Here is a 25313-nt window from a genome sequence, read left to right as displayed (position 1 = left end):
GTCTGTATATGTGGGATAAGTTATCCCTAAAAGAAAATCTATTCCCGTCGAAATTGGTTGTCATTGCGACGTCTTTCTATATTTTCCCTGGTTTGGGATGTTCCAGGATGAATTTTTGATACGATGCCATGCTTAGGTAAATTATAAATGAATTAAAGATTTTTTATTGTTCTCACTTTCATCCTATTCGAAGGACTTTTGTTTTCCCGTGACTTTTATCAAGCCGAGAATCTCACTCAAAGAGAATATTACGATAAAAAGCAAAACACAGCCATGGTAATCATTATCATAATCCAGAAAACAGTACTCATACATGATCCGCCGTCCGCTCCTTCCTCCACTCCAACCTCTCAGCTAAAATCTCCCAGCTAACCTGCGCATTAGCACGACCCACACCCTTCAATCCAGCGGCCAGGAAACCGACAAGTTGATTGAACTGATCCTGGGTTGTTTTCACTTGCTGTAAGTATTGTGTTTCGTGAACTGGTGTCTGTTTCTCGTCGTGTTCAGGCTCATCGTCTTCGTCTTCGTCTTCCTCTTCATCGCTCTGGTCTTTGTCCTGCCCGTATTCTTTCTGGGCAGACTTGGTCTGGGTATAGCGAGTAGATTGGAGATCGGAGAAGGAGACACAGAGGTCGAGGAGGGAGATGATCGCTTCGTAAAGGGGGACTAGGTTTTGGGAGAGAAGGCATTGGTCTTCCAATGAGGACATGTAAGATTGGTGGACGGACACCATTGTGTCGACGTCATTGCAGGCCGAGAGGTCTTTGCGGAGTGAGTCAGTGGTAGTTGAGATGACGAAGTCGGTCATGTGGCTGTATAGTGTGTTGAGGAACCAGAGCATGTTATGTCGCAGGGCGTAGGCCTGGGCGTTCTTTCTGGCTTCGTAGATTTCGGGTGAGTATTGTAGGCGTTGTTTTACGATTGTGTGTTTCGCTCTGCGGATTTGCATGAGGAATGTCGAGAGGCGTTGGTAGCTTAGGATGGCGTCTTTCGTGATGATATTGGCTACGGGCCAGGGGAGGACGTAGTCGAATGAGATGGCTTGGAGGAGTTTGACAGAGCGACTGTGGGTGTGTGCTTTGTTGGTGGGGTCTTTGGATGATCGAACTATTACTCTAGATGGGTCAATGAATGGTAAAGTGCTGAATGCGCTCTGGGCGAGTTCGGTGAGCAGATAGCGGTCGTCCCAGGCTCCTCTGCCTCGGTCGATAAGGTCGAAGATTTTATGGTCGATGGGTCCGTATACGCTCATGTCTTTGCAATGGTAGATATGTTCCAGCGCCTGAAGGGAGATCCATAGCCCACACTGCTGATCAAGCTCTCTTCGCAATAGTGATGATGTGAAGGAGTGGTTCTCGTCCACTATTCGCCCGAAGGCTGAGTCGAGCAATGCCGAGAACGGCATGTAAACGGAAGCAGAGTCTTCCGGGAACACATCTCCAAGCGTTAATGAGCTCTTTCTTGCGTGTTCATCGTCCCCTGATACATCCAAATGTCGTAAAAAGACCATGCTTTTGCCTGCGACGAAAATCTTGCGAGCGACAGGTTGGACGAATTTCGGTGCACTTGAAATCCATGCCGATTCATCCAATGTATACCATCCATGCCATAAGGTTCGTAGGTCTAGGTCATTATTGCGGTTATCGCGAATGAAAAAGGAGCCTTGCACAGTCTCCTCCAACTCTCCCTTTTCCATCCAAAGGCGAATTGGGCGTGCATAGGTCTCGAAGCACGAAAAAAACAGTTGAGCCAGGAACTTGAACTCATTCTCGTCACCGGTAGCTTGCGTCATGCAGACGGAGTCGTAGAGGAGATCAAGACAACGTACTGGGCTATCCGATGCATCATGTCTGAGATTAGATACAATTTCTGCTAACAAAAGAAGCAGCTTTGATTCACGGAGAACGCTCTCGTATAGCTGCAGAAGACTGACAGCAATAGTTCTGGATTGCGATAGGTACTGTGCCTGCACATTAGATAAGAACCTGTCAAACTCGCGCAGGCGATCTTCAATGCCCCGGTGGAAAGTCTGCAGGTAAGGAATAACCCGCGGGACTTGATTGTATCGTCTTAAAATGTCTATTTTTGACCCAATGGAGCAAAATGAACGTAGTAATGAAGATAGCGTTTCACTTGATAAATGCGCCAGCGAGTATTTTCGATCTACCTCAACGCTTTCATGATGACGCCAGAATAAGGAGGTAGGTAGGCCTTGTAGCATGAATATTGTCTCTCTTACAATCTGAAGCTCTGTGAGAACTTGCGAGGGTTTGCCTCCATGCTGCTCAGTATCGGTACTGGTTTTATTTCGCCAGAATTGGGCGCTTTTGATCGAAACCACAAGGTCTTCATCTTCTCCTGAAGAAAATAGGTCTTCTGGAATCACGTAGTCCTCTTCTAGGGCTATGGAGGTTTGAGGCAAAGATCGTCCCTGATAGCTATCGCTTGATACGGACGAGAGGTCATCCTCGGAGGATCCAGCGCCGAAGTCTACAGATTCCCATATATCCTCCTCACAATACGCGGTTCCAGAAACATCTAACTCCGTCCAAGATAGGGATTCCACACGCTCTTGAGGCTTCTTTATACTCTCAAGGCGATCTACCTTTGACAGCTGAGCAGGGCGATCAGCAAGCTGCAACAATAACGATAGGATCTCAGGGAAACATGAGTTCTTGTGTTCATTTAACTCCGTGAGACGGACGCGGAGAGCGTCTGCTAAGTCATCTTTATTGAGAACCTGGAACTTTTCTTGGAGTCCCTCTAGCTGGTTCGCAACCGCAAACTGGTCCGTACGGACATGAGCATTTGCTCTAAGAGTATCTTCGGTACGACGTTTCAGGATTTTGAAACGGGGAGTTCCTTTATCAACTTTGGCGACGGTCGCAACCAACTCGTCAGTTAGCGCACTAATGCTGGCGGGAATGGCCATGCCGCTTGGTGGGAGGGGTTATCTGCAGAACTAAGCCAGCAGCTAACGCACAGATTCCCCATTGCCCAAGACAAGGAAAGGGGGCAAGTCGGGAGAATTGCGACAGCTTTAGAGGGAGGGTTACGCGGCTTTTGTATTGATTGGCGGCGGCAGTTGACGTGTTGTTTGAGTCGCCACGCTAGACCCTTTGAGGGAAAGGCGGCATCGAGACCTCCAGCGAAGTCTCTCCTATACCAACTCTATATTCATTATCTTTTCTCCCTTCTTCCTGCCTCTTGCTTGCTGCCGTTTCGCACTCAGTCAAAGTCAAGATGGCTGTCGCAAGACCCATTCGCATGCTGGGTGCGTCATGCATCATTCTCATCCTCTTCCTGATCTTTAAAATGAACAATGGTCCTACTAGCATCATTAGTAAGGGGCCCAAAGGGGATTATACCGGCATACAAAACGACCCCCTCAAGGAGCGTATGTTTTCCCTTCCACCTCTCCTTGGTTGTCTTATATTATGCGTACCGTGCATATCCGAGGCTGACAGTACAACTTCTTCTTCACAGCGACCGGAGAACCCGAAGGACATTTATGGCGAGCCGACGAGAACGATTATTCCCCCGACAGTGCCAACTCCGCCCGGACCAACGCGGCGCTCATCTCTCTCGTCCGGAACGAGGAGCTCGAGGAGTTGATTCCGACAATGCGCGATTTGGAACGGACGTGGAACAGCAAATTTAATTACCCCTGGATTTTCTTCAACGACAAGCCGTTCACAGAGGAGTTCAAGAAGCGCACGCAAGCGCTAACCAAGGCGAAGTGCCAATATGGTATGCAGAATGAAAATTATATACATTGGACGGTCGGTCTAACTATACTCAGAACAAGTACCGAAGGAACACTGGGATGTCCCCGATTGGATCAACATGGACCTCTTCCGCGAATCCGCCGAGGTGCTGAAGGAGCAGGGCATTCAGTATAGCGATAAGATATCCTACCATCAAATGTGCCGCTGGAACAGCGGCCTCTTCTATCAGCACCCGGCCCTTAAGAACTACCGTTACTACTGGCGTGTCGAGCCCAAGGTTCAGTTTTTCTGTGACGTTGATTATGATGTCTTCCGATTCGTAGAGGACCGCAACATAACATACGGTTTCACCATCAACCTTTTCGACGCTCCCCAGAGTATCCCCACTCTCTGGCCAGAGACGAAGAAGTTCCTTGCCGCGAACCCTACTTATCTGTCCGACAACAATATGCTGGACTGGTTGACGGACGACCAATTGCGACCAGAGCACACTAATGCTGCAAATGGATACTCTACTTGCCACTTCTGGTCCAACTTTGAGATCGGTGATATGGAGTTTTTCAGGGGAGAAAAGTATTCTGCTTACTTCAATCATTTGGATCGCGCGGGCGGCTTTTACTATGAACGATGGGGCGATGCTCCTGTGCACTCGATTGGTCTAGGTTTGTTCGCAGATGCGGCGAAGGTTCATTGGTACGTAAATCAGCCCCATATTGCACTTTCTGCCCACGCTGACTGGGTTACTCATGACAGGTTCCGCGACATTGGATACAACCATATCCCTTACTACAACTGCCCCAACTCACCCAAGTGCTCTGGCTGCACTCCAGGCAAGTTCTACGCTGGCGAGCCATTCCTGGCCAAGGAAGATTGTCGGCCGAGCTACTTCAAACATGTCGGAACCCATTAATCTTTTGTAACGTCCTCTTACATTTTCGGGAAGCGCTCGCAGCGAGTCCGCAACCATCCAGTCTCTACACAGGATAGGCTGCGTCAGCTGCAGCGAACGGGCATGGTTTCTCTTGATGGATCTGTATATTATCAGACTTGGGACTCAGCGAGTTCGCCTCGGGCACGAGAACGTCCCGTTATCCGACATCTAACGACCTCAGTGCGCGACTATCACGACTGGTTTCTTCCATTGTACATCGCATACTCAGCATTGACGACCCTAAGCACTTTGACTTGTTTCTCTTAAAATCCTGGCGGCGTTGAAAGGATCGGTCATGGTCTTTTTTATTCGATTTTCATTCCCATATTTACCTTAAAATACTCCATATTTGATATCTAGCCGCGTTGTGCTATCTTGATCGAGTTGCTGCCGGCCTTTGTTGTACCTATATATTTCACGACATTTCAAACTGGTCTTCTTATTACGAGGAAACATTAAACTGGCGCATCTTTTCTCTTTCGTTATCTCGTTTGCCAAACCACCATCTAGTTCGTCGTTAACATCTGCATATTGACAGATGTGTTTTGAACGACACGAAAAGTGTGTACATCATGACCATTAGGCACATATGCTATACTTCCAGTGGACATCAAAACAACCCCATGAATTTTCACTATCTCCAATAATACAGAGTACAATCAAATGCTCACAAGATTTATAGTAATAGTAGCACTGGTATAGAAAAGCACGTGTGCACCTCCATTCAAACCCCCGGACAGTAGGGCTCCGGTCGGAAGATGGGGATAGATCAAACCCATCACAGAGACACGGGGAACACCTCCACCAACTGCATTCTAGAGTATGTATACAGCTTTCCTATCTAATCGACTGGCACAGTGGGACAAAAAAGTGATTTGGTATGACGAGACTATGGTCGATTATTTACTGCTCGCCGGGGTAGAGCTCTTCACGGAGAGCAACGCCGAGTTCCTGGCGGAGACCCTCGAGGGCCTCAAGGTATTGCTTGTACTGGTCCTGGGTCTCGACCTTGGCCTTGATACCTATTCGGACGAGCCGTGTGAGTTTATGACTGTTTCACAGAGTCATGACAAAATGCAGGGGAAGATATGGGGATGCGCACCCTCGAAGACACGGACAGCGGTGGGGAAGTCGTTGACGCGGCGAGCGGCCCTGAGAGCGGCGGAGAGGACCTCAACGGAAGGGACGAGATCGTAGGCAAAGCAGTTGTTCAGGTTGCGCTGGATTCATAGCAAACATTACATCAGCATTAACTTATCTCACATGTAATATAGATACGTATGGTGGTGTGGATCAATCTGCCAATGGCAGGCTGGATGATTATAAAACCGAGAACCAAGTGGGTAAGGGCCATATGTGGAATGATCTCTGTGCGAGAGAAGCCTGGCTTACCTGGAGCTCGAAGACATCCTGGACACCGTCGAATTCCTTCTCGAATCTATTGCGTTGCAAGCGTTAGTGGGAATGGAGGCCCTTTTTTTATTTTCCTTTTCCTTTTTCTCTCGGCCATAGATTCCGACAGCAGGCATCAGGAGATTACGGCCAACCGGATCGAGCCCCTGCTGTCGTTGTTCGAGGCTCGCTCTCGGCTCGTCGCAGGCTCAATGGCTGGCTGGTTGGGCTGGCATACCTGGCAGAGAACTCCTCGTATGTCTCATCCTCGTGGTGACCGCCGAGACGCTTGGAAGAGGTGCTGAAGGCAGGACGGTTGATAGCGAGAGCAACCGGGGTCTGCAGGCGGGCCCGGGGCAATTGAGAAGCTCTGAAGAGGCTGGCAGGGCGGACGGCGCGGGTCGCGACACGGAAGACAGAGACGGGCGACATTGTGAGGGGGGTTGGAATGGAGACGCGGGCGAATTGACGTGGTGAGAGGAGAGGAGGATGGGCAAGGTGTGGACGAGGTTGAAGTCAGAGGACAAGGACGGCTGCGCTAGGATTTTGCGGGTGGTGTGAGGCGGTGGGTGCCTCAGGTTGCGAAAGCGGTCGTCCGTCATCGATTCCTTTGGCGGCTCCCGTTCACGCCCGATAGTGGCCTGAGGCTACGATCGCTGTCATTCGCTCGTTCCGGCTCGTGATTTGTATTTCTTGGTCTTGATTGGTTAAAACATAGTCGTGTTAATTCCGGGTGGTGATTGGTTCGACTATTCCGGTTCTTCCATCCTTGGATAACAGCCTCAGGATTAGCACCCAACATTCTAACATGGTCAATTCTTGAGAGCCTCTATCATTGGGGCTTACAACAATCGATTCAAATGCTCAAAGAATTGACACTTACCACTAAAGTTGAGATAAGAGAAAGTATGTAGGTGTATTCTACCAATCGACTTAAGCAGTTTCATTCGTCACTCTTCCATAAAGGATTGCGTAATGCAATTCTCATTACATTGTCCCTGTCAAGAACAGTCTTCCAGACCATGATTCAGATTATCGTACGTTTGTATAATTTAAAACTATATACTATAGTTTTCCTCTATGGTTCCGAGGGGGAGACCAGGCTATCGAGTATATACATAGCAACGAAGGTCGAATTGTACGTTGTGCGATAGTAATAATGCTAGGGCGAAAGTTCACGACAGTGGGATATTATACTTGGCTCCCGAATTAGCCAAATTGAAATGTCGAGGATCTGATAAGATATTCCTCATGAAGAGGTTCGAATTCCCCAGTTAACCTACCTGTAAACTGGGAGACCAACGATAGCGACAGTGTTCTGGCCCGGCACATATCGTGATGCCTGAGGCGACAACCTGGGTGACTCGAGATAAGATCGTTGACAATCAAGAATGACATCAGTTGCAAGCACATCACTACATAAATATCTACACTGGTTGAGTCAACTATGTCCTCCGCTTGTTCTTATCCTTAACCTTCGGAGACTTTTGTTGAGTGCAGTGGATCTACGATTAATAATCTGCCCTTGAACCCAACCATTTATCAGCAACGATTTCATCATCATTCTCGGCATACCGAGGTACTAGCGAGGTATTTAGGTCAAGATCTAGGGATAGACTCAAGGTCTCTCTTATCAACTTATCCTACCTTACTACTTCAGAAGTGTGTCTATTTTCCTGGCCCATCTTCCTCATCACGGCTTTAACCAATAAAATGGCGTCCGCGGTTATCAACCAGATTGCTATCCTTACTCCCAAGGAGGGAAAGTTTGACGATGTTGGTACCTATCAACAGTGGCCATCTGATCCAGCATAAAGCACTTATGATCAAGATGAGCGGCACTTCAGTTGGAACATGAAAATCAAGGCTAATGATCCTGTTCGCCGTATAGCTCGCCGCTGAACTGGCCAACATCACCCGGAACGTGCAAGAACACGAGCCCGAGACTCTGGTATACTATGCTTATGCCGATGCCAAGAAGGAAGAGATCATTGTCGTTGAGAGGTTGGTCCATCCTTCAGCTGTCTGTTAGTTGTCTTTTCTTCAATTCCTATTGCTAACGACGTTATTAGATATGTGAACCAAGCTGCGTTGGACAAGCACCGGGCAGCACCTTACTTCCAGGATCTCATCAAGAAGGCTCCGGAGCTGTTAGGCAAACCCTTGGAACTCAAGGTTGGCAGTGAGTTGCTCCAGGAATCTGCGCAGGTTGTCCGGGTGTAGGATATGAGCTTTGGTCTTTTCTTAGATAGTTTGATGATATCGTTATATATGACGTATTTTTATTGAGTATCTTCTCTATAAGCATCAAGCTCGATATATTTCTGAGAGCTCAGGCGGGGTTGTTCCCCTAAAATAGAGTTCTTTTAACTCTTTGTCCATGCCAACAGTCTACTGCACGATGTCTATGTCGCGCATGCACTATATATTGTTTGTCTATCGTATACCATGTCAACAACTCGACTTCAGTCTAATTTTTAGTACAATATATATATATATATATATATAATATATATATATAAAGAAAAAATTCTAATTTGATCCGTGAGATAAAAGGTTGTCTTGATGAACTGTAAAAGTCAGATGAATATACACTGGACCATCCTGTACTATAGAGTGAAATATATATCAAATAGTCATGATGAAATGTATATAGTTGTTTATTTACCAACTTGTTCACCAACGTTTATACCAGGATGAATCTTTCTGTCAGATTAAATATTCAATCACATTCAATAAAAATGCCACAAAAAAATAATACCCAACGTAGATCTAAGCAATGTGGTCCAGGAAAAGTAGTTCCCATGTGCACGTCAAGAAATTGCGGCGGGTAATTAGGAGATGGATGTCAGTGGGACTAGTACCACATAGTAGGTCATCTATTATTGAGCTCCCATGACTTGGCGGACCCTAATTGGTAGATCTGAGGGAGGTGAAATTGGACTCCATCGGACTGCCTGGGACTAGCAGTAACCACGGATTCTACTCAAGTATGTGCATGTGAAAATCAATGTGGTCTGTTCGCTGTCTGTTCTATCTGGAATTGCCAATGGTTCTGAACAAATAAAGTCACGCTCTGTCCATATTGTACCCCAAGCACCGTGCAATCAGAATATGATCATCATCGGTAGTTCTAGGAAATTAAGGCAATCTACCCGGATAGACCATGGAAGCAGTCGATGCCTGAAAACGGATTCCGGAACCACGGGAAGGCACATGATCCGCAGGCCCTAATGAACAGCCGCCCCTTTTTATCAAGACCGAGGCCCGTCCCCTGATTGGCTGAACCCTGCGGACGTGCCGGCGAAACCAAAAAGGGACCCAACCAGAAAAAAACGACACGCGGAGAAGAATCGAATCTCCTTGCGCCTGCTCTTTCTTCGCTTTTCCTCTCCACCTCCTTGTCTCGTCTCTGCATCCCAACCCCAGTCGACATTTTCTTCTTCTTTTCGTTTCTATCCCTTTAATATCCTCCTCTCTCTTCTCTTTTTTCTCTTGCGCTCCCTTTTCCTTTCCCCTTCTTGTCATTCCTTGTACTGTTTTGACAGGTTGCCTTGCAGCATTCCGGAGGAGAGAAAAGCATCTGTAGTCAGGGCTTTTCTTTTTCTTCTTTTTGTCAACGACTGTTCTAGCATAGTGCTGTTGTTAGGTCTTATATTCGCTCGATCTTCGTGTTTCGGCCTCCCCATTCACAATGGCGCTCGAATTCCTACAGAATGTGCCCCGTCCGACAATTGATCGGCCCTTTGGCATCCACCTCTGGCCCATCTTCGACCAGGCTTTTGAGAAGGTCGTGGGCTATCCTGCCAGCGAGTTCAAGTTTGTTGAGGGACAGACCCCCATGTCCGGATTCCGGGAAACCGCCGCGATGCTTGTCACCTACTACATCGTAATCTTTGGAGGTCGTATGGTCATGAAGAATTTCCCTGCCCTCAAGCTCAACGCCTTGTTCATGATCCACAACTTCTACTTGACCGCGATCAGCGCGACTCTGCTGGCCCTTTTCATCGAGCAGCTTCTGCCCACCATCTGGAGAAATGGAATCTTCTTCGCCATTTGCGACCACCAGGGTGGATGGACTCAGCCCCTGATTGTTTTGTACTATGTTAGTGCTGCGATGATGATCAAATTAGACCAGCGATGAGAAGGCTGACGCGCAAATAGCTCAACTACCTGACCAAGTACCTGGAACTCCTCGACACCGTCTTCCTGTTCCTCAAGAAGAAGCCTTTGACCTTCCTCCATACCTATCACCACGGTGCCACCGCTCTCCTCTGCTACACCCAACTTATTGGTTTGACTGCCGTCCAATGGGTTCCTATCACCATTAACCTTTTGGTCCACGTTGTCATGTACTGGTACTACTTCCAGAGCGCCCGTGGCATCCGTATCTGGTGGAAGGAATGGATCACCCGTCTTCAGATCATCCAATTCGTTATCGATCTTGGTAAGTAACATGGCTGTTGAAGTTCGGAAGGGACCACCGCTAATCAGACATCAGGCTTCGTCTACTTCGCATCCTACACCTACTTCTCGTCCACCTACTTCCCCTGGGCACCCAACATGGGCAAGTGTGCTGGAGAGGAATTCGCTGCCTTCGCCGGAATGGCCATCCTTAGCTCCTACCTGTTTTTGTTCATCTCCTTCTACATCGCTACCTACAACAAGGCTGCCAAGACCGGCCGTCCCCGTCGTAACACTGGCAGACAGGCTGTTATCGATATGGCCAAGATGGAGGTCGTTCCTTCTGCCAACGGAAGCGCAGCCAATGGTAGCGCTAAGTCGAACGGAGCAGCGACCGCTTCTGGCCGCTCCAACGGCCCCGTCACCCGCTCCCGCAAGGCCTAAGCTTATAATATCTCTTTGGCGTTTTGGAATGACATTGGCACGACCTATGGAGCGATCCGCTTGGTATAATCATACCTTGAGAGGATCCACGGGAGGGCCAGCAGAACCTCGTTCCAAGAGTTATATCCGCTTTGGTCCCGTTCTAGTTCTGATTAGATCTTTTGCCAGGTCATGGCGAAAGACACCAAGAACGAGATACTTCTCGACTTGCATACTTCAACCGTTTAATTTGGTGCTCAATGTTCTATCTGTTTAATGTATGACCATTATGATATTGGTCGCCTTCACTTCGCGACCATGATGCACGTCAATGTCGCTTTGCTGCATACGAATGTGTACTACCAGCTTCCAGCTAATGTGTGAAGGGTTCTCTTCTGCCTGGTAACGCGTCGCAATGACCTAAGTTGCCCCGATTGTTTCCGGTCTGTATTCTACCTTCATTATCACGTCTTCTGCCGGGTGCTGCTGGTTGCACCCGTCCTTTCTTCTTCATTTTCTTTTCCCCCATCAATGTCTTTTTACACCATTGTGAAGTTTTATAGATGCCAGCTAAACTTAAATGTAATCATGGTCATGTGTGTTTTCTTTTACCAGATGAACAGAAAAATGTTTCGATATTATTGCTAATGTATATATATTTGCTATACTTGCTGAAATATATGCTGAAATTTCCATTTCCAAGCACTTGTAGTTAGGTCTACATGCTGAAGAATCCCCCAATATTTATTATCCGTATTGTAGGATATGCATCCAAGCAAGTCCATGTAAGAGCCCACTGATGTATGGAATAACTTATATAGTCGTAGATCCTCACCATAAGAGAGAGACAGGGTCCTACTATAGGTACAGATTGCAATCATGTCAGACATTCAATATTTCTCAAAATTCATCATAGAAAAGATCCTCCGAAGTACACAAGCTCAGGATAGTAGATATATTCATAGTCATCACAAAACAGAACCAAATACTAACTTCCTCTTCCGACCTCTTTAATATACAACACATTTGATAGAGAAACACTTCAATACTGTGAATGGTCGCAGTCGCACCCTGCTGATATATATTTCTCTAAATATTGGCAGATGCTAGATCATACGCTAGTCTTCCAAACAGACCGTATATATACGCTAACTCTGAAAATATATCCAAAAAGATTGAATACTACAACATTAAAAAAAGAGAAAGAGGAGAACTATATAAAAAAAAGCAGAAACGGAGGTAGAAAGACTATGGCCTAGAAGCTTGACCGAGTATCAGATTAGAATATCAACGTACCGAGAGACATTGTATTTCTTCTAGTATGGACGTCTATTAAGGGGTAACAGGGTTATTCTGGAATTGAAATTGAATTCAAGAGTCTGAGAGTTGCTGTAGGGTCGTGGTGAGCTTGTTGAATGAGGAAATTTGTGAGGTTGGGGAGAGCTTTGGAAGTCAGAGTGATAAGATAGGATATGGTGTATGATGTGAATGAGCTAGAGTAGCATAGGGCATATGGAGATCAATGAGTCAAAGGTTACTTGTTAGGATAGAGAACTTGAAGGGCTTGAATGTGGGATGATTTACATGTGCAACTGTATTGGAATAGCTGCATAGTGTAGCTAGCGAGTCCATTCTCATCGTAGGGTGAATGCGCAACTGGTTTCTAAAAGAGTTAGGGGGGCCTTCAAGGTATACTGAAGGATGCAAAGTGCAGTGATCAGTGGTAAAGGAGGGCTCGGTGTGAAAATGTGCAGAAATGTGATGTTTATCCAGGGTAATGGTAGAGTTACGCCGCCTCATCATGCTTCCGTATAAAAGATGGTTGATAACAAGATTACCCGAGATCAAATGCAAGGGGTTATGTGGTATTTGCCGTCTATCAGTCTTTTTATAGAAGAATATCGGAAGTATAAGGTGATTCGGAGAGTTGATATGGTGGCATCTTCTGATACCATGATTTCCCTTTTGGGTTTGTGCTGGCGACACCGAATATCTCGCGGGGACGGGGCGGACAAGATGCTTTTCAGGTGGGCTTTCACTCTCCACAGAAAGGCCGGAGATGAAGGGAATAAGGAGGTGCCGCCTATCAAGTAAGCTATAGTTTCATTCCACAATGCTAGAGCCCACAGAGTCCACCGACGAAGGAATCTACAAGAGAACCATCCACAACTACGTGTAAGCTTGAACAACTTGAACTTATACCAAGAACACACTTCAATACGTTATGTAAGGGCAGCTGCCACGTAAAATGAGTGGTTAATTATCACACACACTTATAAGTCAATGGTTCAATGCCATGAGAACCAAGGTTTGATTTATACAGATCAGATCATATATGTGACATCTCGCACTTTAGGGCTCTTTCTCCCATTTTCCCAGAGTTTATTTATAGCAAGTCCCATTTTCTGCGAGGTGGATATGTAGTGGAGAGCCTCGAAGGACTATTGATTTTTAAATTGCTTCCGAAGTCTCGGAGAACATTATCTGTCTTGAATCTTCCACAAACGGAGTACACGGAGTAACGGACTGTCTAGTCTAACCATTCCAGCGGACCATGGTTGAAGTCAATAATTTTGGATACTATTGGCACTTGAAACTCTCCTTCCAAGATGTCTTGCAGTCAAAGTTTGTTTATGGACTTCGCGCAAGAAATCCTCCATCTTTTCCATTTGGCGGATCCGGTACCTGGATATGATATGACATCTTGGCGACTTTTCCCTTTCCGAATGAGGCCGGATGTGACGCTGAATTGGGTGATCGTGCACTGAGCGCCCTGGTGCGTGTACGGACCGTCTGATGGGGAGCAGATGAAATTAACTTCAGCCACGATTATGTCGACCCCAATGCTCAAGATGACGAGTACTAACGATCGCCCCTACTATGGGTAGACTCAAAAACAGACATGAGTCCGTCGTCATGGCTCTCCTCGCGACGAACGGGGTGGAGCTTAACCGCGACGACTCCGGACGGTCACCAGATGATAGTGATACAAACACACAGACGCCTTTTATTAACCACGACAGCTTCAGAGACGGGTGCCTTCTTGCGGTCAAGGGCGTGTATTTGGTTTCGAAAGACAACCGTGGATGCATGCTCTTTTGTTAGCCGCTCGCGATGGGCGTACAGAGATTGTATAGCAGCTGCTCATTGTTGAAGACATCGATCTAGATGTAAGAGATGTCAAGGATACTGCAAACATTCGTCTCACCACGAAGTTTGGGCACATCGACATACGGAGGCTGCTTCTTGTTATAGTCGCAGTGGACCTTGGATGGAAAGAGAACCAGGGACTTGATGCCCTGATACCTGTACAATATGCATACCCTGAGGCGGCTGATTTCCTGTTTTGCACGGGACGCATGAAAATTGACTCGAGTGTTGAACGGGACTGACAGAGTTACGTAGGGTGACTCTTGAGGGATTTAAAGAGATCGTCAAGTCTCTCAAGACAACCAAGTAACTTCACTGATGGATAACAGTAGGAGTACTGTGATAGTATATGCGATGATAAGCATGAAAGAGCGCGATGGCTAATACAGAAGCAGTGTGATCTAGAAAAAGCAAAGCGTAATGCAAACTGGCCATAATGCGTGTATTATGGCGCTTGTAGGAAGCGTGGAAAAGTGATGCTCTGGTCCCTACGGAGGAGCACTTTGGAACGCTGGGTGCGTGTCCTGGAGCGGAAAAGGACGTACCCCTAATAATCAATCACGTGAAGTTCTTTCTCATGGAATTTTGGAGTCGCTCCAACCCGCTCCGAGAACAAATTGTCAGAGTTTTGCTCAGCGAGTGCACTAAGAGAGAAACGACAGTGGATATGACAGTTGCCACTCCCCCAATGGTGCGATTCCTATTGCCTGGGTAAACACCGTTATTATGTCCCCACCGCGGTGAAGATCAGATCATATGGCTTTTCGTTAACTTAGGTCCGTCCATTTCCTATTCGGACAAGTCGCCGTTTTAGTGCTGCTGGTAAGATAACTAGCATGAGAAGTTTTCTATTATTAATTGCAGAGTCACCTTGCAAGAAAGTCGGTCAGCCAAAACAAGGCAAATTTGTAAGTAGTTGCCTCGTCGGAGTTTATCTTCCATGGCCATGGCGCTGCTTTTCGGCTGTCCGGGATTAGGGCAAGACCGTCTTAGCTCGATGAAGAAAAGAAGACGGGACGGATCCTCCAGAGAAGATGATCTCCTCATATCATGCTGTATGCGGTAGGATCATCGCTGTCAGGATAATTTCCTGACTCTTGGCCCTACATATCCCATCACATCACACACAGACTAATATTGACACCAGGCAATGGAACCGGAGCAAAGGAATCTTTACTTCCCCCATCCATGCCTGCATTCTATACCCTACAATCCCTATCCTTAACAGAAATGTAGGGTCCGCGAACAATGCCTACAAAGAATTCCCTCCCTCGTCGCCGTCAGTATGAAGGGTACGCGTTTCCCGCTCCCTGTCTAGGGTAATCTCGGCATTGACTCGGCTTTTACCCCCTTGTCACTATTCTGCACCATCATACCATAGATGCATTCTCTGCCTTGCCCTTTCTCCATCCTTGATATCTATCTACTAATCATGAACGAAAAAAACGGTGGAAGAACCCGTAGCGCCTCTCGGGATTTGTGCCCTCGGGTACCTGTCATGCCGCCACCTTCGGTGCCTTCTGCCTGACTCTAGACTTGGCTTCCGTCTAGTCCTGCATATCGAGGAGCGCGTACATTTGCATTGCCCATAATGTGGTTCGGTTATCAACTGGGGTACAGGGCTTATCGCATTAGCGTTTACTATGTGCCGTGAGTTATGTATGCGATTTGTAGGGTGAGATGTGGCGATTATTGCGGGTTTTACTGGCTTGTCTCTGGCCTTATTTCCTTTGATTACCTCATTAATAGCTTGAGTCTATAGGACAGGGTATGCAAATGACTTGTGATGATCGCTATGTAAATGTAAGCATACTTTTGTAAAATAAGAGCTCAACTTGAGTAGGCCATCCCGAGGTTGCAGCCTTGATGCTGAATTATTACGCTAATCTCTCGGCCGTCTGATAATTGGTAGATGGATGCTCGATGAATCCCTACGACGACGTATCTACTCCAGCCAAGTCCGAACGGTAGCAAGTGTTGAGTTCCAGAGTTGTCACCAGACAACGAAGGGTAGGGATAGTGGAGAAGCTGACGTTGAAGAAAAGAGTTGCCGTGAGTCAACGGAAGTTGAGGCTTTTGGCCAGGATATTACAAGGCCTGACGAGAAGTGGGGTTGGCATGGAGAATCGTAAGCCGTGGAGGGGAAGAAAGTTTACCGATGAGTTTTATTTCTCATCCTGGTGCCGAAAAGACGGTATCTTGTACCTACCGCGTTGGCTCTCTACCTCCTTCTTTCGTATCCTACCTGGTTGCTGAGATGCCTATCAATTTGTATCTGAGTTTCGCCTCCATCTGAGCGTCTGGGGAAGCTGGCAGGTTGGTGATGGCTGGGGACAACGCCACGATATCATTATGCAGATGATACGTATATCACCGTCACTATTTACTGATTCAAGCGATTTGGGAAAGTCTAAACTACATCTTGCTTAGGCATCTTGCTGATGGTTAGGCAGTTCTGCTGGCGATCTTTGCTGCATCAGGCCGTAATTGCTGTAGAGTAGGACAATCTGGCGGGCTGGACTCGAGAGACTCGATAAAGTCCAACGCAAGGGAGAAGCATGTCTGTACGACTCTAGTGAAAGTCGAGTCTGCCCGGTCGATGCTGGACGGCACGTACGTGGTGCTACACACCTACATACGTGTAACCACGCAGTCATACTTGCAGCTTCCCCTCCGTACAGGGTTCCGAGAAAGAGCTCGCATCATGGATGTCGCTCAATGCTCAATAATCCAGCCACATGTATGTATACTATGATCTCAATCCGGGGGCTGTTCCTCGATCCGGGCATAAAGTTTGTAGCTCCGAAATATCCCCCGTTCAGCCGATAAGAACGCGAAAAAAAGAAACGAAACCATGGTGTATGTCTGCCTTGGTCCATGCGCCTTCGGGGTTGTTTCACCTTGCAACAAAATCGTGTTCCTGCAGTTCAACGGGGGGCGTTGAACCTGCCGCACTTGCTTTTATTTTTTTTATTTCTTTATTTATTTACTGATTATTGTCCCGTGGTTTATGCTTGTCTAATTTTATGAAGATCAGAGGATTGGTTATGCAGTGGTGACGACGATCATGGGGACCAGCCTCCTACTGTCTTAGATTGCCGAATCGGGTAATTCTCGTCTCCGTGCCCTAAGGAATTATTGCATGTCAAGATGTTGTATAGAGTTTCGAAAGTCGGTGAAGCTGTCAACCACCCACGATGTATCATGGTGATATATATAGGAATATTGATTCCTTTTTAACTTCACGAACCAATGAGCCCGGTTCCCTTCGGATCCCATATCCGAAGAGCAGGTTGTGGGGGAAATTCTCCCTCTGGTTACAGACCGACACACCGTCCGTGAGCGACTGCAAGGGTTCGAGTAAAACAGTAGGGAGGTTCTGGTCTATTGCTGTGGGCGTGATGGATAAAATCTCCTATTTGTTGGGCTAATCGGAGAATTTTCTCTCTCGCTCTTCGATCCTCGTACACACACCATGGGGAGGAAAACAGGCCTTGGTTGTATTACCTGACTAACAATTTCCATGGATTGTTAAGGTGAATGAACTCCAAGGCGGGAAGAGCAAACTAGTGTGCATCCTTTGGGGTTAATGCTCGAAATGGTGTGTTTGAGTTAGAGATGCTCCACCGTGGTGCAGCAACGGAGATCTTGGCAGCTTTCCCTTAGTGGGTGGTCCTTGGAGGTGATTTTCTCTGGTTCTGTCCCCATTCAGGAGGAGTCCTTTGACTTTTTGATACATGAGAATTGTGGGTGATCGGAGGGTGGTCATGGCGAAGGTTGTTGACTATTGTTTGAGAAAATTCCATTTCTTGTTCTTTTTGGCTTCGATCTGAGTAATCGAAGAGTTGCCTGCCTGCTTTCTTTTTCTCTTTTTTTTTCTCTTTTATTTGCTGCAACATTTCCCCACTTGTGTTAGTGGGGCGTCATGACTTGATTCACATTTCCGGTCTCTATCAATAACAAACGGCCAAACAAGAATCTAAGGCAATCTAAGTTACTTAGTTTCTCACGGAATGCTACCCCATGTGGCTTAGGACAGGAGACGAAACCACCCCAGCACAGACGTTTGCCCTGAAGCATTCTCGATAGTCCATGATATAGTACCGACAACAACATATTCTATGGAGAAGAAGTATATTAAACCATATCCATAGAGTATCAGACCATGACGATAGATTAAATAGAAAATTCTGCCCGTTCCATGGGAGGAGGTCGTATTCCACATGGTCCCTCAGTAATCTTTCGGCAGAGAACTTCCCCCCTGGCGCATCCAATGAACAGTCATACCATATCTCAATCGTCGATCGGCAAGAGGACGACTAGAAAATTTGGCTGCAAAACGGTTTAAACCGTCGAAAGGGGGAGACGCACATGATCTCCACTAAGTAATACTCAGGTAATCTAGATGTTGCCGCCAAACTTGTTGGCCCTAAAAAGAAGCTCCGTCCATCCATGGTCACTGCATTGACCTCACCTGTCGACAGCTCACGTTGATACGTCAATTCTTCCCCGACTCGAACCTCTTGTCATTGGGTTTTGTCCTTTTCCTTTTCCTTTTCCTTTTATTTATTTTTTCTTTTCATTTTTTTTGTTAAGATTACCTCCGCTTCCCAAGGTACGAACCAGGGCGTCGTGTAAAGCAGGACAGAAAGCTAAAATTACACCAGTTCCCCCGGTCAGTTTCCCCTTCATTATTCATTTGTGCCCGGATGGCGTTGAATTGTAACGCGCTACGCCGGCAGGAGATAACCGAGTTTATTCCCGCGGCAGTACGCTCGTGTTGAGTTCCAGCTATTTCTGGTATTTTGTTCTTGTCACCAATGTAGGGTTGGTCCGGGTGTTAGTCAAGAACTCTGCAAATGCAAGGGTTAAACCTGAGGTGATATCCTGAGGCACCGGTCCACTTGTCGGCTTGCAGGAGAGAACCGGTAAGGGAAATTAAGAAAATAAAATAAAATCAAATCAAATAAAATGCATTACTGTAAAATACTGTATAGATTTTTTTTTTTTCTTCTTCTAATCTACGCTCTATAGAGAATAAAATAAATCATTTAGTAGAACAAGTATTGGGAAGAGCAAAAGAAATAAAAATACCAAAAAAATAGAAAATAAAAAAATACCCAAAAAATCCCTTTTTCGCAGGTGACTCCACGTGTGCACGGCTTTTTCCTTGTACCAGAGGCACTTCTCTCACTCGCTCTCCCTCTCCACTTCTTCCGTTTACACTCAATACCAACGGATAGTCCGCCCGGTGGAGATCAATGGAGTGCGTGGTCCGTCCTCCGAAGGTTGTGTGATCTCATGGCATCGAGGGTGGCTATTTTTCCACTCCTCCCTGGGCAAACCTTCAGAGACAAGGGGATCCACTTCTTTTTAGAGCATACCAACCCGTGTGGGACAGGAGAAGGAGGAAAAAGGGAAAAGAAAAGGATGATTGTCTGCTCTTGGTTATATCTCACCTATATCCGTCTCACTCTTTGACGTTCTTGTCTTTCCTCACCTGCGACCCTCCCCCTACTTTCGTCTATGGTCCTTCTATGTTGATTTTTTACTGCTTTTGTTCGCACACTCATTTGTTATCGTTGATGATACCGTGAGTGTATCATCCTTCTTATCCGGTGACATTTATCATTATCATCGTCGCCGTCCTTACTGCCTCATTGTCGCGTACTTGATCATTAACTGTCTTTCTACTTGCCATTCTTTCTTATAATCAACTTGATCTCCTTTCAGCTTGGTCCTGCTGAATCCCAGACACCGTCAGCCGAAGAAACTATGTACGACACCGCAGGGCCCATTCGTTTGGATTATATCAACCAGCAGCATCTACCACGGCGGTACGAGTCGGACGAGGAGGATATCTCGGAGTCCGAAATGGGTGGACATGACAATGCTTTCTCTCCCGTGGAGAACTATGAACCGTCAAATCCTGCTACCAACGAGTCGGAGATCGAGAGGCCCGGCTTTCCTCGGTTACTGCCTACATATTCATCCTCTGGGAAAACGTCGCGCCCCGTATCCATGGACACCATCAAACGAAGCAGTGCTACGACATTTGTAGCAGACTCGTACATTTTTGAACATGATGACGATGTCATTATTGAGCTTCCGTCCCCTGACGCTACATCTCCCCTGCAATCGCCAATCTTCTTGCCTCCAAGTGTATATGTTCCGTCGGAATCACCGGTGTCGACGAGACCTCAGTCTCTCACCTCTATATCGTCGTCATCAATGTATTCTGATGACGAGGAATCGGGCCTGCTCGTAGCAGAGCAGGTCAAGATCGTTGAACCAATCGCAAAGCCTAATCTAATCCTAATCAGCCCAGTCTCTGAACACTCACCCTCCCCTTTTAAGGACTCTACTCCTACACCTAATACTACCAAGGATAAATCAAATGAGAGTGGCGCTCAGGGATTGTACTCGCATCGGCGGGCAGCAGCCTCTCAGCCCTTACTATGGAACAAGTGTGACCAAAACTCCGCGAAGACTGAAGCATTAAAACGAGGTAGCATGCATCTGACCACTCACGATCTTGAGCGGCTGCCTATGGTGGCATCGGGCCCTATCGTCAGCTCACCAGTCGAGGTGTCTGAACTGCCCTCTCCGATGACACTGCCTAATCACTCGATGACCTTCCCACGCCCTGCAACTGCGGTGTCTGAAAAGGTCTCTTCCGAGATGCACTCTCGTCGCCCTACAGATATTCTGCGCCGTCCGCCATCGATCAAGAGTTTGAGCAGTGCTAGTCTCCCGTTCTTTCATAGCCGTCAAGCCCCTACCAGCGCTGGCCCCGACTCTCGGACGAGGTCAATGTCTTACACTCACTCGAGTGCCAGATCTGTGCATGGATTGCCATTGCAGTCCAGTTGCCCGCCATCTCGTACAGCAAGCCCTTCTCCATATTATTCCTCACCCTCTTTCACTCGTGAACGATCCGGTTCCACATATAGCATTTCCAGTTTTACTCGCGCCCCCACCCCGCTTCGACAGCCACTGAAGAAAACTTCCACTTCCTCTAGCATCTACTCGTCCAGCAGTCTCCGGTCTGAGGTAGAGAGCGTCCGCAGTTTGGACCCACGGGATGTGGCCGAGCCTGACTTCCAGCAAAAAGTTAAGCGAAAGAAAAGTCTGCGACGCATCCGGCAGTCCACTATGGAATCTTCCGACCTGTCTGGGAAAAAGAGCTTCATGGGGTTTATGTTCGGATCCAAGCGAAAGTCCACCATCAAAAGCCTTAATGCTTAATTTCAGCAAGTTGTAACGACACGTCTGGCTACAGTTTGCCTGTTCTCAATCTTTCGATCAATGCTTCTTTCTTTCCTAATTTTACCTTCCCATGGACGAATCTGTTCGTTTGATACCTACACTTATTTTCCTGTCATTATCTTGTTTCTTATTATACTATACACGGATTGTCTAGCGGTGTTCTTGTTGAGCGTTCAAGGCGTTGGGGTTTCTGATTTTTACGGCGGCGGGTTTTCTGGCTTAATTGTTGAACTTTATTTTCCCTCCGTTTGACATGGACCGAATCCACCTTTGGTTGAAGACCTTTCATTTCCTGTATCATAATGCCGAAGAGTTCATTCACACGGTACCTCCTGGAGTGGGCCGAACCGGACCGGTTAACCTCAATACCCAATTGGAAGAAGTTGAAATCTGATCCCGTTCTTCAAAGTAAAATAAATGATATCAAATTGAATCCCGAGCCGAACGACCCACATTCTTTTCACTTGTAAGCGAAGCCTATCACAAAAGATACGGTCACGTTACATTGCCATGAGTAAAATCGGACGGCTGGGGAGATTGAAAGTGGGAATTCTGAATCTCCAGGATCCTTCAGCCCTCCCTCTTCATCTACGCTGTATCCATTATCAATCACCAGCCCAAGAAAAATTCCCCCCACTACACTCGTGTCCAGGGTCCAGCAGCGGGAAGAAATCCCAGTATAGATCCCAAATCCCGTCCATGACTTCATGATTTGTACACAATCTCGTATTCCACGTCGAAGCGAGTCGCTTTGTCTCTCCTGCACCTGCACCAAACGAGCGGCTCTTCGGCTTTCATCGCTGAGTTTGGTCTAGGGATTGTTTCGTCTGTGCGGGATTCACGATCTGGATTCGATGATCGGCACTGTCAGCGTGTTCGCGATGGGGTTTCCGTTTGGGGCTTCGGGTGTTGGGATTTGCCCTAGTCTATCATACTAGTATCTTGATACCTAATTTCTTTTTTCCCGCCCCCTTTCTCGCAAGATATTTCACTTTATCGGATTTAGATATTAAGAAACGGGGAGGTTGACGTAGCCTCGATCCTGAAATTTAATCTGATGCAGATCCTTGATTCAGTCCACTTTGATCGTGAAGTTAGCTCCGCTGAATAATGGGAATTGTGTGTATGGTACTCCGTACTGGCTTAAGCTTTACGATTTACTTACTGTACCTCCTTGAGATCTGCGCCTCGCCTTGTATGCATGTAGTTTACCTTAATCTATGTATGATGTAGGTAGTAGATTTCTACGAAAGGAGATAGGCGCGCGGAGTGCCCTGTGCCCTGCATAACCTCGAACAAAGAAAGGTATATCTAAAAAAAGACTCAATGAAACAGTAGCAAACGGGCAAACAGGCAAACAGGCAAACATTCTCAATGAGGCTGAGGCTGAGGCTGAGGCTGAAAGAAGGAAACAAACAAAATAAAGCAAAAAAAAGAAAGAAAAAAAAATAATTGAACAAACACCCTCGTTTCAGATCCTTCTCCACGGAGTCAAGCTTTATCAAACCCCGAAGCAAAAATTTTCTCTCTTAGCACACAATACACGGGACATCCGACAAGGGACAATAAAAATCCAAAGTCCACTCGAAGCGAATCTTAACTCGCGTGCGGGAAACCCGGAAGATCGTACCAGTTCACGGATCTGATCGGTGGGCAAGTCCTTCCGATGAGAGATGAGATTGGGATGGAGATCGGTACCAGAGATTGTGTTTTTTTCTGGCTCACGGATAACAAGTAAAATCCGGGTTCCATTGGGTCAATTGATTGATAATGGCGAGTGAGGTTTTAAAGTTGCCCTGGTGTTCGGTACCGCATCTTGGGTTAGGGCCCACCTTGGTCCTGTGAGGTTCGGTACTTGCTTGTTTCCGAGGGTTCGGGATTGTGTTGGTGGTTGGGGTGTGGGGTTTGGGAGGGACACGTGTGGTGTTTGTTCTCTTTGTTTTTTATTTCTGTCTTTTATTTTATTTTATTTTATTTTTTGCTGTTTTTTGTGTCTTTTCTTTGTGCTGTTTGGGTGGCTTAGTGTTGGGTCTTGTGGACTTGGTTGCTCTTGTAACCTGTTTTGAAGGTCGGTTCGTGGTGGGTTCAATTTGGGATGGATCATGGCCTTGCTTATTTAGGGTTGATGCTAAGGTGGGTAATGCGCTATGGATCATTTGTATTCTGGAAAATTCTTGCTCGTATTGACGGAAAGTTAAGTATATTGGGTGGGATACTCGTATAGAACGGAATACGACTTGGAAATGCATTAGCCCTAATTGCAGCATTCCAGTCGAGGGTGAAAGACGAACCCAGCTATGTCGCTGACTTTTTGGGTGAATATGATATGTTCTATTCCTCTAAAATATTGACCTTTGAAATGGCATTCAATCCATGATTCACAGGGTAGAATTATTCTTACAAGGTAGCCAGCTTTCACTATAGGATAGCTATTATCTAGGTCGAAATCCCACCTTCTCCCCCTCTCCAGAATTTATCGACTATCATACCCATTGCTCCCTAGATCTACATAAAGAGAGTATTGTCTTTGCCTTCATCATATGTCTTACATGGATGCTATCGAGTCAAAACATCATATTTGAAAGTCTTGCTATGGGCTACTATATCCCCAATAGCTTCACCGTGCAATCAAAAAAGATACAAACACTTTTCTTTTCCAAACACACAACTTTGTTTGAGGTCAGAACTGTATACAATCAATGAATCTTGCGCATGATGTCCCAGAGCCATCAGTCCGTCAGGAACACTGCTGTTGATCGACCGTCGAACCTCTCAACCGAAACGAGGAAATGGGGAGTTTAGAATACACGGCCGGAAGATATCCTCCACTCGGCAAACAAATTCAGGTTATCGAACTGCCGCTGGCAAGCCAGGCAATGCTGAGTTTCGCACATGTCCCAGATGTCACTCGCAGAGGACGTATCTTCGCATAATTTACCGAGTTTCACTAGCACTGAGACACTGTCTGCATCTTTGGCTCTTGGCCCCGCTATTGCGTCCTTGACTGGTTTGAAAAGTCTTTTGCCGCGCCATTCATTGATATGCGGGAGTTCCTTCACGCCATGTTGTCGAAAGCATGAAATGGGGACCTGCTTTGCGTTCATCAAGCCATTCTTACTTGACTATCAGGAAATGATAGTAGGCATCATCAGTGTGGCAGTGACAGGCTCATTTCTTGTATATGCGAAGCACATGGCAGTCAACTTGGCCAGTTCCAGTTGCTGCCATGCAACTCCGTCATAAGCAAGTCATGGCCCAACCCTTTTGACGACAGAGCTCCCTCACTGCAGAGGGGAGCACCCCATATGAACGATGTTGTTTTACTCAAAAGGAACAAGAGAAAAATTAGCCGGGTCGCTAGCAGGTCTATGCCTGTTCTTGGCTATTGACAACTTCGAACTCCCTTGGGACGGGAGTCGGAACATGTTTGGATAACTTTGACGCCTACATAACCTACAATATGCCTTCAGTGTACATACGACGCCGTTATATCGTTCTTCACTTTAGGAACATCGAAGACCTAGAAGAAGCATTAGCTGTGGGTCACCTGTTCGAGAATCTCGGCCAGAGCACCCTCTTGGACACCACACATCAGCTCAGCAGGTTGTTAATGAAATCAAAGAAATCAGTCATGCCTGTCATAATATCGCCAAAGATATACTCTGGGCATTTGTGGAAGAAGAGCTCGGGCACGAATATGAGGGACTTGATTGGGGACACAACTTTATTGAGTGAAGGGAAAGATGACTTACTGCTCAACCCTGCAGTAGCCCAAATTGCATCTGTTGAAGGGTCGGACGATCAAGACAGCTAGTGGACAGCTTCATCTGTATCTAGCCGCAGTTCGGGATTGAGAGTCTTTCGGGCACTAATCCAAAGGGTGTCCGGGGATTCCTATGTCCTCGTGCCCAAGAAGGAGAATATTACATCCAGTCGCCTGTAGCATAGAGGTGACTCGACAGCATGTGGAGAGCTTACGGACTTCTCGCAACCATCAAAAAGATTGTATAGTC

General features: G+C 46.7%; 5 protein-coding genes across 5 annotated transcripts; 4 read left to right on the top strand and 1 right to left on the bottom strand.

The window, feature by feature from the left end:
• Positions 1-307: 307 nt before the first annotated feature.
• On the bottom strand, positions 308-2935 carry AO090102000390 (putative gamma-tubulin complex component GCP5; the record flags this gene model as incomplete). The annotated part of the gene is made up of 1 exon (XM_023236850.1): positions 308-2935. One exon carries the CDS (start codon positions 2933-2935, stop codon positions 308-310), a length of 2628 nt encoding a protein of 875 aa, XP_023091791.1.
• A 311-nt stretch (positions 2936-3246) lies between these two features.
• AO090102000391 (glycosyltransferase family 15 protein) lies at positions 3247-4641 on the top strand (the record flags this gene model as incomplete). Its single annotated transcript, XM_001822528.3, has 4 exons — positions 3247-3400; positions 3490-3753; positions 3806-4424; positions 4485-4641. 4 exons carry the CDS (start codon positions 3247-3249, stop codon positions 4639-4641), a joined length of 1194 nt encoding a protein of 397 aa, XP_001822580.1.
• Positions 4642-5553: 912 nt separating this feature from the next.
• AO090102000392 (putative quinol monooxygenase) lies at positions 5554-8277 on the top strand (the record flags this gene model as incomplete). The annotated part of the gene is made up of 6 exons (XM_023236849.1): positions 5554-5855; positions 5974-6005; positions 6068-6116; positions 6188-6309; positions 7021-7192; positions 8127-8277. 6 exons carry the CDS (start codon positions 5554-5556, stop codon positions 8275-8277), a joined length of 828 nt encoding a protein of 275 aa, XP_023091792.1.
• A 1471-nt stretch (positions 8278-9748) lies between these two features.
• Positions 9749-10902, top strand: AO090102000393 (elongation of very long chain fatty acids protein; the record flags this gene model as incomplete). Its single annotated transcript, XM_001822530.1, has 3 exons — positions 9749-10159; positions 10219-10501; positions 10556-10902. The coding sequence occupies 3 exons, from the start codon at positions 9749-9751 to the stop codon at positions 10900-10902; spliced, it is 1041 nt and encodes a 346-aa protein (XP_001822582.1).
• An 8904-nt stretch (positions 10903-19806) lies between these two features.
• On the top strand, positions 19807-21279 carry AO090102000396 (uncharacterized protein; the record flags this gene model as incomplete). Its single annotated transcript, XM_001822531.1, has 1 exon — positions 19807-21279. The coding sequence occupies one exon, from the start codon at positions 19807-19809 to the stop codon at positions 21277-21279; it is 1473 nt and encodes a 490-aa protein (XP_001822583.1).
• Between the last annotated feature and the right edge of the window lie 4034 nt (positions 21280-25313).

The sequence above is a fragment of the Aspergillus oryzae genome, chromosome 4, assembly GCF_000184455.2.
Source record: "Aspergillus oryzae RIB40 DNA, chromosome 4".
Lineage (NCBI taxonomy): Eukaryota > Fungi > Ascomycota > Eurotiomycetes > Eurotiales > Aspergillaceae > Aspergillus > Aspergillus oryzae.
The sequence above is the reverse complement of the archived record's forward strand: the minus strand, read 5'-3'. Positions and strand labels throughout refer to the sequence as shown.